Below are 19399 nucleotides of genomic sequence, written 5' to 3'. Positions count from 1 at the left end.
AGTTTCTATTGCAGCTTACAATAGTAGTTTGATGCCACAGTAGTGTTGCTATAATTGCTTCGCTACTGTGAAGGCTTGAATAAGCAAACTACCTTCAACCTTGTTCTGGTTGTTTGGTCTAGTCAGTGGCTTGTTGAGTGAACTGATGATTCGATCTCCTGGGTTCAAATGTAGATCATCACTTGGTTATGCTTCAGGCTTGTACTGAGCGTACCAGTAGCACCTCGGATATTGCCACTAGTGGTTCGATCTTTCGTTTTTCGGTCCTGCGGTGGATGACATGCTGCAACGCTCCCATCGCTCAATAGAGTCTACCATGGAGTTGGTGCATCTTCTCCCCAGGCGCCCACCTCCAATGTGCAAGCAAGGACAACAGTAGCATTAGTAATCTGGGCACCAATGCCACCCCAGTTCCAGGCTCCACAGGGCAGGCCTGCCCTTTCCCCTCTGCTATTGCGGGAACACCAGGCCCCTCTAACCAAGAGGTTTAGAGGAGGCTAGCGTTAATCCAGGAACCCCGCACCAAAGCGACAGCCGCAGGCTGCACCACAGCAGAGTCAGCCCTAGGGGTTTGCTGCCTCATTTTCTAGGGACCATCTGGAACACTGGGATACATTCATCACGGACACATGGGTGCTCACTGTCCAACAGACATCGTAACTGGTCACCTGTTTAGGTCTGGCAGTGAATAGTGTGAAGAGCCAACTGACTCCTTTTCAGACAGCCTCCTACCTGGGAGTGCTTCTAAATTTAGAGATAATGTTGGACACTCTGTCAGACGAGAGTAATAAAAATGAATGCTTGCCTAGAGTTTTTCCAATGCAGCAACAAACGGACAGTGGTATTATTCCAGAGGCTCCTAGGCCTGTTGGCAGCAACCTCCCGCTGTGTCTAGAGAAGACCAGACTGGACAGGGCCCGGGTCCTTCTGATAGACCTGTTCTGGCCCAAACAAATCTGGTTCTCTTCGCTGGTACAGCCTCTTATCGACCAGCTGTGGTAGCTGCCGAAGCACCGCAAACTTACGGGACTTTGTGTTAGATACGCTGAAAGAGCTGTGCCTGAATATTGAAGACTGTAGAGGGCAAAGAAACATAAACCAACATGTCTGGATGGTATGCAGGTCTGAATGGGAGACTCTAAAGTCCCTGTCATCAACACAGTAGCATTATCAAGCAGAGTCTGTGAGGGCTTTATATTTTAATTATGGCAGCTTTTACAACACTAATTGGGCTGACGACGAACATAAACCATCAGAGACGAGGCTCACCGCCAGGACACTAGCCAAAGCACTACACTGCCTGGAAACAACCATTATGTGTGACTTGTGGAACAGAAGAAGAGATTCCAAAATTGCAATGCCCTTCTCCAAAATACGCAAGAGGATTGAGAGACGCGGTTGCTTTTTTCTTCTTGTTGCTGGAGTATATCACGGATCATATGAGAGATCAATTTGAAGAGATTGAAAGGGCAGCAAAGGACATGATGACAGATGTCGCCCAGGAGTATTCAGTTGAAAATTCCAGAACCAGGCGACTGAAGCGTCACACTGATGATTCTTCCACACCTCATGTTGTCCTTACAGGCTCAGAAAGGTTTCGTTTGAGTCGTTTCTTACCATAATCGACCAGGTGTGCACTGCACTGAAGCAGCGCAGGGCAGCTTACCAACAATTGTCTGATAATTTTGCGTGCCTGTAGGCTATTGCTGATAATGATGCAACGCAGCTTCGAATTGAGTCAGCACACATTATCAGCAGGTACCCAAAGGATCACTATGTGAACTGCTGTGGTGACTTTCTGCATTTTCTTGACTTTCTATTGCATATCAATATTGAGCGAAGTGCACAAGTTGTGCTGACATATATGAGGCAAAATAACCTGGTTGAATTGACTTTTTTTTTTCCTAATATGCATCATTTTGTACTTTACTGACTGGTTTATTGCATCATTTTGTGTTCTTTGTTCCCACAGATGTCTTGAATGTAAATAAGAATTATCAACAACCGGGAGATTTAATTGTTTTCACTGGAAAGTGATTTATGTTTTAAAGGCAATAATAGTTTACAATCCTCGTACTCTGGTTGTTGTGGAAGAGTATGTCGGGAGAGTCCCCAAAATATGGCTTAGCATAGGGTCCCAATGTCCTTATAATCCAGCCCTGCTAAAAGGTGATGGAAATTTCAATAATACAGAACCTAATTCTAGAAAAGTCTAGAAAATGCTGGATTGTAGGTGAACGTTCTTGGAGAGTATTAAAGGGTTAGGCATAGGATGATTGCTGTCATTACCTTTAAGTCCATATGGGAAAAAGTAAAGAGCTAATGGAAGACCTTAGGTTGAAAATTATATATTATCATAAAGCTGGAGAAAGATACAAGAATATTTCCAAGCATTTGAGTATCCCAGTTTCAACTATTGTTTCTATTATCAAGAGACTCATGGTACTGTCGCAGCGATCCCTCGGTTTGGAAGAAAGAAGGTTCTTTTACCAAAAACGAGTAGAAGAATTGTGAGGAAGGTTAATAACAATCCGAGATTGACTGCCAAAGATATTCAAAGTGAACTGGCTGCAAGTGGGACTGGGGATTCCATTTCAACTATAGGTAGAGTATTGCATGGTGAAGGTCTCAATGGTCACAGGCCAAGGAAAAAGCCACTGTTAGGAAAACGTCACAAGGAAAATTGCTTAACGTTTGCAAATGGCAGTTGCATGATGGATGTGAGTTCTGGTCAAAGGTTTTGTGCTGTGATGAACAAAAATTGAGCTATTTGGTCACACTGTCGTTACTTTTAGAGAAAGTCTAGTGAGGCGTACAAAGAAAAGAACACTATACCTACTGCCAATCAGAAACCCTCCGCAACAAAACTTGGTTTAAAGCGTAACTGGACGCTCCAACTAGGGTTGCCATCTGGACCCATAATTCCAGAACACTGCGAGTCAGAACAGGATTTTGAAGTTGCCTTGAAACTGAAGGAAATCAACGTGTGAATTGAGCGCTGAACCTTTGCTAAATTGATTCTGTTGATTTAATTATGTAGAGGCAGCATGACAATACAATAATAGCTTTTAACAAATAAAATAAATAAATAATTACCATCGTCAATATTTATTTATTTATTTATTTATTAATAGTTTCAAAATATACTGTATGTTTTAAAGTTTCTTTGTAGTTTCTAATAGTATATCGTGTTCTCCCGCTTAAATCATTAATACTGACCATCTGTTCATTCTTCCTGACAACAAAGCGCATGAACACCTGATCAGTGTTATTATTTAATTGGGAGAGTCAGTATAAATTAGGGCTATATATTACTAATTAACATAATATAAATAGCAACTTTTGAATACTGATAATTGAAATACACATTTGACAAAATAATAAATATATTGAATAAACCTAAGCACATGTTTATTCAAGATGCTTTTTTATTTTGTAAGATTTGTATTATCACAATTATTCAGATAATTAAGAAGCAGTATAAATTAAGCAAATGTTTAGTACTCAATTCATGTATTTATTTCTTTCAGTTTAAGGGCAACTTAAAAACCCTGTCCCGTCCCAGAGTGTTCTTATTATGGGGCCAGGTGGCAACCCTAGCTCCAGCACAACAACTATCCAAAGCATACTTCAAAATCTACTCCAGAATGGTTAACGAAGAATAAAATCAAGGTTCGGGAATGGCCTAGTCAAAGTCCTGATCTAAATCTGATTGAGAATCTTTGATATAAGTTGAAGAAGGCTGTGAGTCCTCAGAATTTGAATGAACTGGAACAATTTTGCTTTGAATGATAAAAAAATCACTACGAATCACGCCAAAAGTTCATTGACAAATATCCTGATTGTTTAAAATAGGTTATTCTTGCTAAATGTGCCTTAACTAGCTATTAACTTGATTTTCCTTGTCAGGGTATGAGTACTTTTGAATTAGCATTTTTGGAGTTTTGCAAAAGAATTTCTGAAATAAATCTATTTCATGCACAAAACAAAACTTTTGCTACAAATTTCTAGAAATTGTAAATTTCCATTGGGGTATGTAAACTTTTGACTATAACTGTCCATTACATGGCTTTCAGATAATTTGAGCTGGTCTGAAAAAGTGTCTGAACAGACTACTTCATTCCATTCAAATCAAGTGGCAATATGACCTTTCAATTCTACTAGCCCCAACTACTCTGTCATATACATATAGAATCACCAAGAATGCTTGAAAACATCATATACTGTAAAAATAAGGGAATGTAAAAAAGCTATGAAAATCACATTTGAAACTCAAGTTTAGCTGATATCAGTGCTGATGAGCACCATTTTATTTTTATAGCATTATACACTATCACACTATCATGTTGTTTAAAAAAGAAAAAAAATAAAATAAATGCACGTTCTTTCGTTAATAAGCCTGGGGAATCCTATCAAAATCATTACACTCCCGGATGCTGAAGACCTTCAAAAGGACTTCTAGTCTAAATTAATTGTACTTTTGGGTGTTTCAGTAAGGATGACTCCTCACAATTCCACCATTTTAAGACTCATATTGCAGGCAATAAGTGTGTAAGTAAGTACCTCTAAACCCTCAACAGCTACTAGGTTGAGACTAGTGACTTTTATTAGCACAGTAATGTGTTGAATTATGTAGAAAATGTGTAGTTTATACCAGAACTTTGTCAATATACAGTATGTAGTATACAAAGCAGAAGGGGCTCAACATTACCTCTGTGTGTGTGTGTGTGTAAAACTTTCCAAATCATTTGTTAATTTTATAAAAATGCAGGGAGTGCTGAAAACAGTAGACAAGAGTTTATGTATTTTAATTATAATTAACCACTGGAGACATAACTTCATCACCATACAAATGCTACATTTGAGGTTGCTATTGATGTTGTTTTTATTTGTGAAATTCTTTGATATATCACCTTTAAGTGAAAAGGGGTCATTTTCCATTGCCCATATATTTGTCATGTCTACTCCTCTGTGGCTCAAGTAAATGGTGACTCAGCAGAAGCATTTCTCAATGGGAGAAGGCACTGCAGAAGGCACCTTGTTTCGACAGTGATACAAGGGATTGTGTGGTGAACTGTGGCTTCCATCACAGTAGGATTTACCTTGCGTGCTCTACCCCAGAACACACATGGCTGTGGATTAAATCCTTGACCTCCTGTTTCAAAGGTGCCTGACCTAACCACTAATCCATTTGGTTATATAAATAAATACCTAGTCCTAATCCCTTGGAAAGCTCCTAAGTGTTTTTTTGTCATTCCTCTTAAAGAACTTTCTCCCAGCTGGTTATTGTACAGTCTGGATTTAATCATTACTAACAACCCCCACTGAAAACGATGGCACCCTGGTTAGAGAAAATGAAACAATTAGACTACAGCCTTCTATGTGGACTGTCCCAAAGTCTTTTTAAAGGGAGAAATAATTTATTAGATATATTATTAGACATGCAAAATACATTAGACAAAAAAGTTTACAATGAGCTGAAGAATAGTTTCTGTGTGGTCCCAAATTTTTATTTACCTTATTTATCATGTTCATTATAGCACTGGTCTAGTTCTTTTTTGTTTTTTGCAATGGGAAAGGGAAACATTATGGGAGCAATATAGCTGTATTTGTTCTGACTGTTACCACAAAACAAACTTAGATCAGATATATTCTATTAAACATCAGCATTTATTGAAAAACTACACTGTAATCTTTAGAATATCATTGAATATACACTCTGTATAACATGCAAGACGGAGCTGCTTAAACTGGGTTACACATCCTGTATACTGTCCTATCACAATCACCACAGTGAACTCTATATAATACCTGAGAGTACTGTCTACCTTGTACTTTGTACAATGCGCAGCCTGGACATTATGTTGGTATTGTTCTATTTGATAACAGAACTGAGAGAACTGGCATTGCATTGTTGCTTTGGAACATGTAATTGTGCAAACATTTACTGGAGCTGATAAATAAGCTGATTCTGATACAAAGAACAATTCTAAATTGAATAACGTAGGAACCACTAAAAGGCGAAAAAAAGTAAAGAATTTTACATTTAGGCATACCTTTTAAATGAAATATTGAGAAAAGTCAATTGTAACAAAATACATATTTTTTATTTGACAAATCACTTATCTCAAGAGTCCCTCTTTAAGACCACTACTACGACTGTAACTAATAACTATCCGTATGATTACTTCAGTTGAATCTAGAATAGAGTTTTACTTTATTCTTTGCCTTAGCATGCAGAGGCAACTAATTACCATCATCTCTGTATTAACTCTATAGTACTAACCTCAGCTATTCTGGATGATCCTGAAAATTCTTCCTAAACACCTTTGACTTTTAAGAACTAAAACTGAATTTTGGGAAGCTACAGACAAGTTGGCTTTTGTCAGCATAAACAGCAAAATCAATTAGCGCCAGTGTAAACAGTGTTCAGCTTCCACCACAAGCACTTGAGTTAAGGTGCGCTGATAGAAAGTCCTCTGAACTGTGTTTACCCCTCAAACAGTCCTACAGCAGTTTGGTTCCATATTGATTTAGGAGGAATGTGAAAAAGGAAGCGCTGAACATTTTAATGGCATCCTTTTGTTGGCCACCCTTTTGGCAACCTGTTATTAACACTGAAGGACATTCACTTAATGACCTGAAAGAAGTGCAAGGGTCAAGTGACTTAAAGACTAGTGTTGCATTTTGAAAAAAAATGTAAGGCACGTTCATTGTATATGTGTGTACTCTCTTTTTTTTTCTTTTCAAGAATATTTTGTCTGCAGTCTGCCATCGGTAATAAAGTTAAGGATTTTACTTATTTTTATTCACTTCTGCAGCACTTTTTTTTTTTTTTAAAGTGCTTTAGTGCAGTATAATATAGTTCATTGATCTTCATTGTTCCAGTCCCAGCAAGTAAGTGAGGTCTTGAATTGAAGGCTATAACAAGCCTCTTCTTCATATAAATAAACAGAATTTTTTGGGTGGAAAATGTTTTACTTTTTTTAAATGTTTCATTTAAAAAAATCTAAGACAGAGTTTAAACACTTTGTTTGACTTATGTTGTGTCATTGACTGTATTACATTTATTTTAACAGTTATCTTAAACTGATTATACATGTAATGGATTACTAGCTGTAGTCTCCTTGGTTAAGTTTAACATTTAGGAAATAAATTAATACTAGCTGTAACATACATTGAAGGTGGCAAATGTTTCTCAACTGGATTTCTACTGGTTTCTTAAATTTAAAAAAAAAAACTAAATAAAGGAAATATAAATTCAAGCAGCAGGAGGAATACATGTGTATGAATTTTGATTTGATTAACACATTGTCAATGGACATGCACTCTTTTTATAAAATGAATTAGCATTTCCTAAAACCTAGCCTAAAGTTATTTGAACTGGACCCAAAGTATGTATTTGTAAACTCAACTGAACCGCATATACATTTACATACAATACCCTTTATTGTACAGCCTCCGAACTACGGCTCCCAAGTGCCATGTTACTACAAGCACATTTGCAGCTTCTATTTTGTTTATTTTAGCAGTAATGGCCTCTAGCTCACCCCTGCTTTAATCATATGCTATTCGCTGTATGTTTTCAGACTTTACCATCATGAAAAGGGATACTGTTGCAAGAGGTACTGTTTGAAGCACTGTAATTTTCCAAACAGTCAAGTATCACAGGAATTACCCCCCCCCCCCCCCTCCACAGACACACTCTTGAAACACAAATGTTTTTAGGTGTTCAGAAAAAAATCAGATATCCTGTTTGAAAAAAGCTGTAATTTGAATCACGAGTCCAGTGGTTTCAGACCCCTCAAATTTTAATACAGCTACAACAGTCAGCTACAACATCAGTTGGACACAGCAGTCTCTTTTCTAGAGAAAAAAAAATACCTTAGATTTTCAAGCTGTCACTAAGTAATCATACTTCACTTCAGGTTATTTCCTGTCTTATCCATATTTTAATGTATAACTATCATGGAAACCACTGAAGGAAAGGAGTGTGTTACAAAATGCCTATGTTTGCAGGTACTCGACAGATAGACCTGCCATATTACCTGACCAAATGGACATTTACCTCTGGAAATTGTATACAAATTGCATCTTGTACATCATGTGTTTCTGATACTACATACCGGTCCCTTTTTAAAAGCTTTAGAGCAAGTACATATATATCATTATTGTTCTTTACAAGTCTTAGTGCTTTTAAAGCATCTTGCAGATGAATTACTTAACATGTCTATGGACTAGTTAAAGTCTTTGTTATCTATTCTGAGTTCATGTTTTTTCATTATTTGTTGCATGCACATCCTTGTAATAGCTTTTAAAGGGAAATGCAGTGTGTGTATTCTGAATCCCATTTGACTCATCAGTGTTTGTATGGACGGTTCTTAAAGGATACCAGTGATCCAGCAGCTACAACGTGGCTCGGAAGCCCATTACATTCTTTGTACGTAGCGTCTACTCTGCCTGCACTCAATTTGCAACTGTTTATTCCTGACTCTAAGAGTAAGTACGAAAAATAGTGTTACAAGTCTGCACGTGTTGCTACAACTGTAATAAATAATGTACCTGTAATTTTCCTTTTGATTGTTAACACCCTGACAACCTTTTACACATACCTTTTAAAGGCTTTTTCAAAGCTCTTTTCAAAATGGCTGCTCTAGGCCACATTGTCAAAAAAGGTAACAAAGCAATAACGATTCAAGATGTGGTATGGAAAAGAAAAGCCACAGCAAGTTATGCTTTTTTTAAAAAAAATTAATTCCTGCAGTGATTTAGAGGACAGGTACTCAAACCCCAGTGCACTAGAGCGGCCATTTTGAAAATAACTTTGAAACAGACTTTAAAGTTATAAATGTAAAAAGCTGTCAGGGTGTTGACACTAAAAAGAAATATGCTTCTACAATGAACTTCATTTTTATCAAGTTAATATAAGAGAGCTTTTGATAGTGCTAATCCAGTGTGTAAACTTTTGCGGTGGGGAAAAATCAGAGGGCAGTGCCAAAGACGTGGCAGTAAGATTCAGTGAACTTCCTATCCTGTCTGCCCATTCTCTCTGCACAGACTTTCAGGAGACAGCTTTCACCTCAGCCCCGGCAAACAAAACAATCTCCTGTTTGTATTGTTCAGAGCGTTGCCCGCCTGGCGAACAATGTGCCTTTCTCAAACTCAGCAAACTATAAAGCTGTTTATCTTCATTCATATACTTTTAGAAGTTCTTGCCACTCTAATCTCCCAAGCTAAATAATTACATTTCCTGTGTGGAATATGAATTATTTGAATAATTATCTTGTGTCCTTGAATCCAGGTGAGCTCAATTTGCTTTAAAAGGCACCTGATGGTGTTCTTGCCTTTTAATAGAAAACTAGCATTAATGTTATTTCTGATAATGGTATGATATATGACTGAAAAAAGGATTTGGATTACAATCCCACTGCACTGAAGCAGTACACAACAAGCTTGGGGTTTCTCAGTATTTAAACACTAAGCAAAGCAGATTGATTCATTCAAATCCATTCAAAACCAAAACAGCATTTGCTCTAGTGCAAAGTTGGCACCACTTGAAATAAAACAAAATTAGCATACTAATAGAAAATACTGTACAATCAAATAAGCTGTATTTTCCCTAAAAGGGGAAAACAGCTAATGACGGTGTTTTTCGACTCTGATTTCAGCCAACAGTTGCAAAATCTGCACATCATTATTGTTAACATCAGCTGTATACAGCCCCTCATGCTCAAATTATTTTCAGTGTTGTTTAATTGTTATGCACGGTTTAGGCATTTTAGAAACAAACGTCTCGTCACAATTTTAATTACAAAATCACTCTCTTCAAATCATACATCTGCAGAAATGCTAATCGGAGCTTCTGTTTCACTTCAGACCGTGTCTATGATAATGACTGAGCCTTTACAACTACTATTGCAAGTATTTATTTAAAGTATTTTTTGTATAAACCTCCCAATTTAAAAATGCCATTCTGTGTTTGCTTTATAATTATTTTTTTTGTTTTATTTCTTTTTATATTTGCATTTAGTTTTATGTTACATTTTGTTTCATTTCATGTTATTTCGTATTTGCGAAAAACATGGGGCTCTACTTATAACCAGTAGCTGTTAAACTTTTTCATGCAGTAACCAAAATGAGAGCTTTGGACCAAGCTACAATTATGACTGCTGGCTGATCAAACACTGCTGTTCAAGTCTGCTAGGCCTGGGTCTGAAGGAGCTCTGTACAATTTTTCAATCTTAAACATTTATAAAAGCATTTTTTTTAAAGGGAATTTGTCTAGGGACACTGTTGCCCCAACACTTTTTAGTAATTAACTTGAACATCTGCAGGGCAGATGAGACCACAATTTCATGTCTCATCTGATAGTTGGTAGCATTTATGAGTCCATTACCCTCCAGAGTAAACTACTGTGGTGCTGGTGAAAGGAAAGTCCAGGTATAACCAAAGTATACCACAGGCATTACTAGTAAAACTAATATTAAAAGAAAGTTAATCTATATTTAGACTTTTTTTTTTTTCTAGCTGGCATTCGCTTATACTTGTGCTGAGAGCTGGGCAAGCAACCAATGGTTAAACACGCACTACATACAAATAAGCAATGCTGTTAGAGGAATACCTCTTGCTGCTGATTGCTAACTTTAATCCAATGTTCAGAGGGGAAGACTAGGCAGATTTAGCATGCTGAAGCAGTAATTAGATTTGGTGTTTAGCTTTTAAAAGGTGTTTTACACAAGTAGCCCTGCAGTTCACATTAACTAGACCTGCAACCTATTTTTCATCTTTTTGTATAGTTTATGTAGTGATTATATGGCCTGTGGCAGTGTTTGATAGATTAGACATGAGAGATCTCAGTGCCTCTTTGGGGTAAAAAAAAAAAAAAAAAGATCAGTAGTGGGTAATTGAAGAGAGTGAAGTATGAGGGCCTATCATTAGTTGTGGATTTTTCTTTCTTGTTAAAATGCCCACTCCAAAGCCTGAATATTTATATATAAAATTAGCTTCCACAAAGTCCTTGCTAAACTCATGTTAAATATTACACTTATTGAGTACTTACATATTTATTGTGGATGTTCCCGGGAATGAAAAGGGAAGAAAACTGTGCTGCAACTAGTGTATCTAGAATGAGGATGAAGACACTAGACCCTGTTCACGCGTTTTCTCATATGTGAACGCTCCAAAAAAGAAAAGGCAGCCCAGGGCTGGCCAGATTTAGGCCGCTTTTTCGATGTAACCCAGGACCTGCAGTCCGGGACCAGGGCCGGCCTTTACATATGTATGAATGCAAATCAGCTTTAGGGCCGGCTTTACCTATCACATGACCAAAGTGGTTACGTAGTAGATACTCCCATGCGTGCGAAAGGTACATAGAAAGCTGAATCTGTGCTATCAAGACTGCGGTGGATCAATATTGAATGGTAATTATTTCTACATAATTTAATATTTTAATTATAAAAATATTAAATAAAAAAAATAAAAAAATCTAGTGGGTTAACAGTCAGGTTGTTTCTGTCACATAATATACGAGCTGCAGTGCATTCATAATTATGCTTAATTTGTCACTTACATTTTGTTCCTGTTATTTGGTAACTAAGCGATAAATATAAAAATTGTTGGATTGTGGATCTCAATAATGATCAATAATGGTGCTGGCAAATTAGCATATTCAGCAACCATTGTTTGTTTTGCATGCAGTGATATACATAGCTATATAAGTGTACGTCTTTACATTAAAATGGTGATCATTTATTTTTTGCTGCTTGCTTTTACACACACGTAAAAAAAAACGGCCAAAGAGAGGGATAGGGTAAATCTCATTTACTCGTGTAAATGACGAAACACACAGGAAATCCACACCTAGTTTCGCATGGAAACCTGCATTTCATGTGTAAACGTTAATGAGCGTGTTTATTCTTGACTAAAAATATTGCAAGGGAGCAGGTCATTTGCTACTGTGGATTCCAAGATGGCAGAAAGTAGTGGCTGATGGGGGATTTTATGGTTAGCAGTGGTGTAGTTCACCTTAGTGGTAATTTTTTTTATTATTGTGTTTTGCTGTGTCTGGACTGTCATGTTGTATATCTCTTGTGGATTTACAGTTCTGTATAAAACCTCTTACCATGGACTGCGACATGCCCATGTTATGGTATTAATGCAGCTGTTTGAGAATACCCTTGCTGCTTAAAAAAATGAATTAATTCCCGTCCCCCCTTTTTTTTTTAATCCCATCTATGTCCAAAGACAACGCGTCTCTGCCCTCCACGTTAGTAAATATAGTTGCTGAACTGGATCGCATGAGCCAGCTAGAGCGCCAAAAACAGTGCAACAACATCCAACAAGCTGTTGATGCTCTCTCAGAACTGACCAAAAAAAATTGCAAATGAACATATTGACTGTGTTTTGTTAGTTTGCATCATTAATATTTGACACAACAGTAAATCCAGCACAATTTAAGAGAAAGGAGAGAATCTCTGACAGCACAAGACTCCTCAGTTGCCAAGTCCTCTTATAATAAACAGAATTGGGCTTCTTTTTAAGAGTCGCTGGGTGGAACTTGCATAAACACCCATACTCTAACATGGGTTCACTTGTTTTGGGCTTGTTTTGAAATGCAGTTTTGCTTTTTTTTTTTTCTCGTGAGACTTGACAACACTGGTAACCTTCCCCGTCTGTCTCACAGCAGACAGTGCTAATTTTGGGAACGAACTAATGCTGCACTTCAGTCCGTTTCATCAGTATCCGCCACCTCCCTTTCAAGTGCCCACTACCTGTAATAGCGTGATGTTGAGTGCTTCCTCAGCAGCTTTCAGCCAACTGGACAGGTGGGGTTTCTAAGCCAGGGTAGTATACGCAGCATCACCTATCCCTTATATGTTGCATTGTCTGAATGAAAGGGATATATATATATATATATATATATATATATATATATATATATATATATACTGTCTCCACTGGTCTCCACTCAGCCATGCTGATCTACAATACTTGTTGGTCAGTTTCATTTTATACCTCAAAGTTTATTTTTAATTAATGAGTCGTAAGATACATTAGTTGAAACAGTATTCACTACTAATGACATTTGAAAAGCAATTTGGGCAAGAGCATTAAAACACATTATTAACCAGCCGGGCCCAAGAGTACTTTACGCATAGCTAATTTACATATTGACCCCCACCTTTCCCATTCATTTGCATTACGTCGGGTGAAAAGCCTAGTTTACTTGAGTAAAATAAACTGAGTGAATGGAAATCCAAAAAAAGCATTTAACACAAGACGTTTTTCTCGTGTAAACGTCTCCAGTTAAAAAAAAAAAAAAAAAAAACTTTCATGGAAACCCCATGATTCTGTACTACCTGATAGTCATTTGAAATCTAAGTGAAGTATCCTTTACGAAAATAAATATTTATACCTGTCAAGACTAGCAAGTTGCTGTTTCGTGCGTTATACCTCCTTGTTCTTAAGAGAATAATGTGATTGTGGGTGGGGGGTAAAGCTCGGACCATCACCCTGTTACACACCATAACAGTAAGTAAAAATAGTTAATAATGTTTTTTTTTTTTTTTAATATATACCATAGAAGTGTATCTTACTGACACGCATTGAAAAAAAGAAACAACAAATAAAAAAAACAACAACAAAAAAAACCAAGCAGTTTGCCACATTTTAGGCCTGCTTTTCAGTCACATATGTGAACACGCAAAGGCGCCTTAAAAAACGCAAATGTGAGCGGGGTTGCAGACCTAAATATGGGTCGACCCTGGGTCTAAGGTGTCTATCAAAATTGAGTTTAGACTGTAATCCACTGTTTTTTTTTTTTTTTTTTTTTTTTTTATGTAAGGTGGTTGGTTATTAGTGTTACCATTTAATTGAGTAAGGAAACACTGTACATTCTAGGAATTGCAGTCTCTGCCCTGTAATCATTATTAACTGCTTGATTGCCTGCCATTGTCTCCTCCTGGACTCTACATCTACATGGCAACAGGGCCAGCAGATTGGCCTGTGGCCAAAGCACCTGTCAGCAAGCCATTCTGGAAAGAAGTTCTGCACAGGGGGTCCTTGTTATAATGAAGAGCAGAACATGAATGTACTGCCCTGCAGACTAATGACTTTTGGGGGGGGGGGGGTTACAAGGATAGGCCCCAAAGGTCAGGGTTGGAGTAAAAATAGATGTTCTGTGAAGTGCAGTTTTAAAAGCCATGAATAATCTTTTAATGATTAGGTAAACGTATAGGGGCAGCAACCAAAAAAACATTTCCTTAAGACTGTAACAATGTCTCCAATGACGTTCATTGTGACTGAGGAACAATAAATCCCAGTTAACTTTATCTTTAAAATTCCTGGAATGAAGTAAACAAGTTCAGCACTGGGTTCCCCCCTCACTGCCTGCCAATGTTTATCAGCCCTGACCAAGAAAAAAATACCTTCCAAATCGGCGGGGATGGAAGAGGAGTTTAGAACTAATCGAGGCTAGGCCTTAATGATCAAAGATAGCGTTTTTTTTTCCCTCAATGTGTCCATAAAGCTTGACCAGTTCACGGATAAGCAAGAGGAAAAGTATCTGGAACCAGGTAATCCCCTGGCGGAATTTGGCCATAACAGAAATTAGACGCATACATTTAAAACGTTTAACATGTAGACTACACCGTGTAACAAATTTTTAATTTTTTTTTGGTTCCTGGGTAGTAAGTGTTATTTCCTAATTGTTTATACCTCAAAAGTATAGAAAATTGCTATTATTCCCCACAAACTTGGCTTTTGTGACCAGTACAGTGATATTTTGAAATTTACCTATTTTCCAGAACATTCCGGATAGATTCAGTGCTGAGTAAACTTGGAGTAACTTCTAGAACTTTCTAGAACTTTCCAGTAATATAAATAGTACTATAAATACAGGGGCCTTAAGCCCACCAGTTCAGTTTAGTTCCAGCTGCCTAAGTGGATACATATCTGCATTTTTCTGAGATGGCATCAGGAGGTTGCAATGGTGGCATTCCTGATGGGTCTCCAAGGCGGTTTTACCAAGTTTCCCTGCTATCTTTGCCTTTGGGACAGCAAGGACACCAAGGCGCACTACCACAGGCGGGACTGGCCACAGCGGACTGAGTTGTCTGTGGGGAGGAACAACGTCAAGTGGGAGCCACTAGTGGACTCCCGGAAGGTGCTGATGCCACCACTGCACATCAAATTGGGCCTTATGAAACAATTTGTCAGAGCTCTAGATAAGGAGTCGGCAGCCTTCAAGTACCTTCAAGACTTCTTCCCTAAGCTGTCTGAGGCAAAGGTCAAAGCCAGTGTCTTCGTCGGACCACAGATAAAGAAGATCCTGGAGTGCAATTAATTCCCCAAGAAGCTCACTAGTAAGGAGAAAGCGGTTTGGAACAGCTTTGTCGCAGTGGTTCGGGGCTTCCTGGGCAATCACAAGGCCGAAAACTATGTGGAGCTTGTTGAGACTCTGGTGAAGAACTACGGCACAATGGGCTGTAGGATGTCCCTCAAAGTCCATATCCTTGATGCTCATCTTGATAAACTGAAGGAGAACATGGGAGCGTACTCGGAGGAGCAAGGCGAGCGCTTCCACCAATATATACTGGACTTTGAACGCCGCTACCAAGGACAGTATAACGAGAACATAATGGGAGGCTAGATTTGGGGGCTGATTCGTGAAAGTGATTTACAGAATAATCGTAAATCTCGAAAACTGTTCACTTCTAATTTTTTTGTAGTCTTTTTTGTATTACTTTAGTATAAATACATGTTAATTTGGATTCATATGTTGTTTTTTTCTGACTGAACGAACGAAAAGACACATTCGCCCGTTTTCTCATTGGAAATAGGTACATTTCAAAATATCACTGTCTTGGTCACAAAAGCAAAGTTTGTGGGGAATAATAGCCATTTTCTATACTTTTGAGGCATAAGCAATTAGGAAATAATACTTACTACCCAGGAACACAAATTGTGTTACATAGTGCTATCGTTAATCCGAATCAGTTGGGACAGGACCCTGTTAAGATTAATGGTTTGTGTGGAGTACAGATCGTAATCAGTACCGTGCTAAAAATGCTCTGGCTATTTGCTTTATTTTTCAGTAATAGCTATTTTAATTAAGATTAGAGGCTGTTGTAAATGATTTACACGCTTACCATTTTTTTTTATTTTTAAGTTTCTACAGTGACAATGGTTCAGATTAAATATCAATTCTGATTAGGAGGTTTTGCAGCGCTCAGTGCATTTATTGCAAAATAAAAAGTTTAAACAGACAAAAACACTTTGTAAAAGAAAACGATGCATTGGCCGAAACAGACAGACAAAACAGACTAACACTCAACAAACAGTGGACGAACAGACAAATAAATACAATGCTGGTGCTTCCAACATGTTGTAGCAATTATTTATTATTTCTTTTCTCTTACTTTTTTTTACTCTCTGCTCCATACCCGTTCTCCAGTCACGAACACTCAACCCCGAGTGAGTAAAATGTGCATCTATATATATATATATATATATATATATATATATATATAATATATATATATATATATATAGTAAGATGGCAGGGAGGGGGTTAAAATCCTTCCCTGCAGAAAACATGTGAAAATGCACATCGGGTTTTTGTTTAATTATTAGTTATCCCCTGCACCTGGTGTTAATTGTAAATTAGAGCCAGGTGCAGGGTATTTATAGAGACCAGCCAGTCTGTTCGGGGCTGCTGGTGTGTGAGGAGCCCGATTGTAGGTGTGCGCAATTGTAGTACAAGGTAGAGTGTGAAGACCTTGTGTGTGTGTTTTTTTTTGTGTGTGACAGGTAAACGGCTTAGCCGTCCTGCTTGAGTTAGATTACGGCTGGTGTTAGTTAGTGCTCCAAGAAGGAGCTAGGTGTTTGTTTGTTTGTTTTTTGATTTGTGTTTACTAAAAGTGCGCGCAAGCGCCATAAAAATCAATTTCTGTTTCCTGGGTCTTGTTTTAAAGGGAAAACGAATCGTGAGAGAGCGAGGATCTTTCACTATCTATCTATCTATCTATCTATCTATCTATCTATCTATCTATCTATCTATCTATCTATCTTATATATATATATATATATATATAATATATATATATATATATATATATATATATATATATATATATATATATATATATATATATATACACACACACTGTTGTTTTCCGGGATTCAATTACTAATTAATTATTCACTTGAATCCCAGCACGTGAACTAATTTGTGCAATCCCTGTGCTCACATACTATTAAATACTTTAAATGGACATGAAGTGAAGTGCAATCCCAATGCCTAAATGCAACTATATATTTTAAATCACTCATGCTACACAAACCTGTACACCAACATTAACACACCACATGCAGCATATAACACAAAATACACACAGGGGCGGAGCACACTGCCACATTCTATTAGTGCAGTCTGATCAGCAGGGCCATTGAAACACAAATTAAACTTACATTTGATATTCAGTTAATGTAATATGCCAAAAGAAAGTGTTTTTCTAAACAGTTTTTGTTCATCATACAGAAAAATCATGATTACATGCAAGTACATGTAATCTGATCAGAGTAAGATTAAACTGATGCATCATCACACTGATGAAGGCACTAGCTGAAACTTTTGTCTCCTTGGCTTAATTTTTTTTTAATTACAGCAAAAATTTGTTAAGTTGATTTTACAAGAAAATTTTAATTCTCATTGTAACAGGGCTGGGAAGAGAGCGTGGATGCAGCTGTCACCCACCTCCTGAGGACTTGCTTGTCCAAGAGTCCAAAGGACCAGGCCCTGAACTTAACCAGCCACTTGACCATGCCCAGAGACACCAGCAAGCTGAAGAAGCACATCACATTGCTCTGCGACAGGATCGGCAAAGGAGGACGGCTAACACTCTCCGCTGAAGGGAACGCACAGACACCTATTGTATTGCCAGGTAAGAGTAAACTGTATAATGTGGGGAGGTAGCGTACCTTACCTAGGCTTTTTTGGTACCAGTCATTTAGAGAAACACATTTTTGAAACTTTACATGATACCTTGTCACTGTGGCAGTGAGAATTTGATGTCTGTTCTGGAGCCTGGTGTTATGATGGCTCAGTCCCTAATGGACTGGTATACCCTTTCCAGGAGGTTTGTCTCTCCAGGGCAGTACTGGGGTATATTGGAAGCTAGGTGCTGTATTATAGTCTGAACTTCTTCTGGGGAACCTGCTTGTTCAGTCTGAGAAACAGGAAACCATAAACAGTCAAGGAAAACCCACTGATTTGCTGATACACAAGGGTTACACCATTTTAAATGTAACAAATGTCAAAATCCTGTTCCAAGTCGTAAGACAAGTGTAATTCCTCAACCCCTATGACAACCCCCCCCCCCCCCCCCCACCCTTTTTTTTTTTTTTTTTATAAATTCCTCTACTCTCAAAGGTTGGGTATTGTTGCCAACAAGACGATTATTTGAGAAACTGTGGGACTTCGCACAGGATGCTGTGGTTCTCAGCTATGTAATAATCGAAGGCATAAACCATCTCCCTGTCTGATACAGCTGCTGTTTGTTGTACTGAAGGACCTATGCCTTAGCGCTTTTGTTTCCAATTCCTAAAGACAGGCATTTGGTGTTTAGTTTATGATGTTGGAATCAACTCAAGAAAGAAGGTAATAGTTAAGGTCTGTGCTGGTCATTAGACAATGGTCATTAGTACTTGTTTTGTTTTTAGCTGGAACATTTTAAAGATTGCTGACTGTGTAGATTGAATTGCCGGAGCTGACTACTGCTGCTTAGTCCAGTAACTTGTCGGTGCTGTACACTGTGTTGTTTGTAAGTTCACAGACCCTGGGAGGTTCCTCGACAGAGCATTCCATTGTTCTGCTGTCAGGATTATCCTCATATCTGGAGGACTGATGATTGGGAATGGCATAAAAGCCAGGGTTGTGGAAATAAATCCAAGATCCTCTTTAACCCTAACGAAGACTGGTATACTAAAAACTAAGTCAGAGAAATGTTTCAGCAAGTGTCGTCTTTGGTGTGCCATGTAGGACTTCCACATTTTGTTGTGAACCTTATTTTATTTTGACACTTGTCAGTGAAGTATTAGATTTAAGTAAAAAGAGTTGTCATTTACTGTTTTACAAAAGTTTTACTTCTCATCCATAAGTGGCACCTCCAATTGGTAAGTGCCCCGAGTACACCACAACCAGACATCAGAGGGCACCAGAGGGACCTTACTTTACCTTACTGCAGCACTGTGCATCTGTGATCGGACAAGATCAGACTCCACGTGATATCATATCACTGTGGGCAAATATTGGCTCTGATAGATTCCAGCTGAATCCACTGGAGCTGTAAGAATGATTAACAAATAACACTGATGATTTTATTTCCCTTCCACCTGAGAA

At 37.9% G+C, this 19399-nt stretch overlaps 1 protein-coding gene across 4 annotated transcripts in view; it reads left to right on the top strand.

Annotated features, from left to right (window-relative positions):
• The window catches only part of bbs9 (Bardet-Biedl syndrome 9), a 251413-nt gene that overhangs the window by 138884 nt on the left and 93130 nt on the right, over positions 1-19399 (top strand). For all 4 annotated transcript variants that reach the window (XM_041244853.1, XM_041244855.1, XM_041244854.1 and 1 more), the window contains one exon: positions 17720-17942. In XM_041244853.1, coding sequence (XP_041100787.1) covers positions 17720-17942 — 223 coding nt within the window. The remainder of the gene's footprint in view (positions 1-17719; positions 17943-19399) is intronic.

Source organism: Polyodon spathula, chromosome 3 (assembly GCF_017654505.1).
Source record: "Polyodon spathula isolate WHYD16114869_AA chromosome 3, ASM1765450v1, whole genome shotgun sequence".
NCBI classification, from domain to species: Eukaryota; Metazoa; Chordata; class Actinopteri; order Acipenseriformes; family Polyodontidae; genus Polyodon; species Polyodon spathula.
This window is presented reverse-complemented; position numbering and strand designations above follow the sequence as displayed.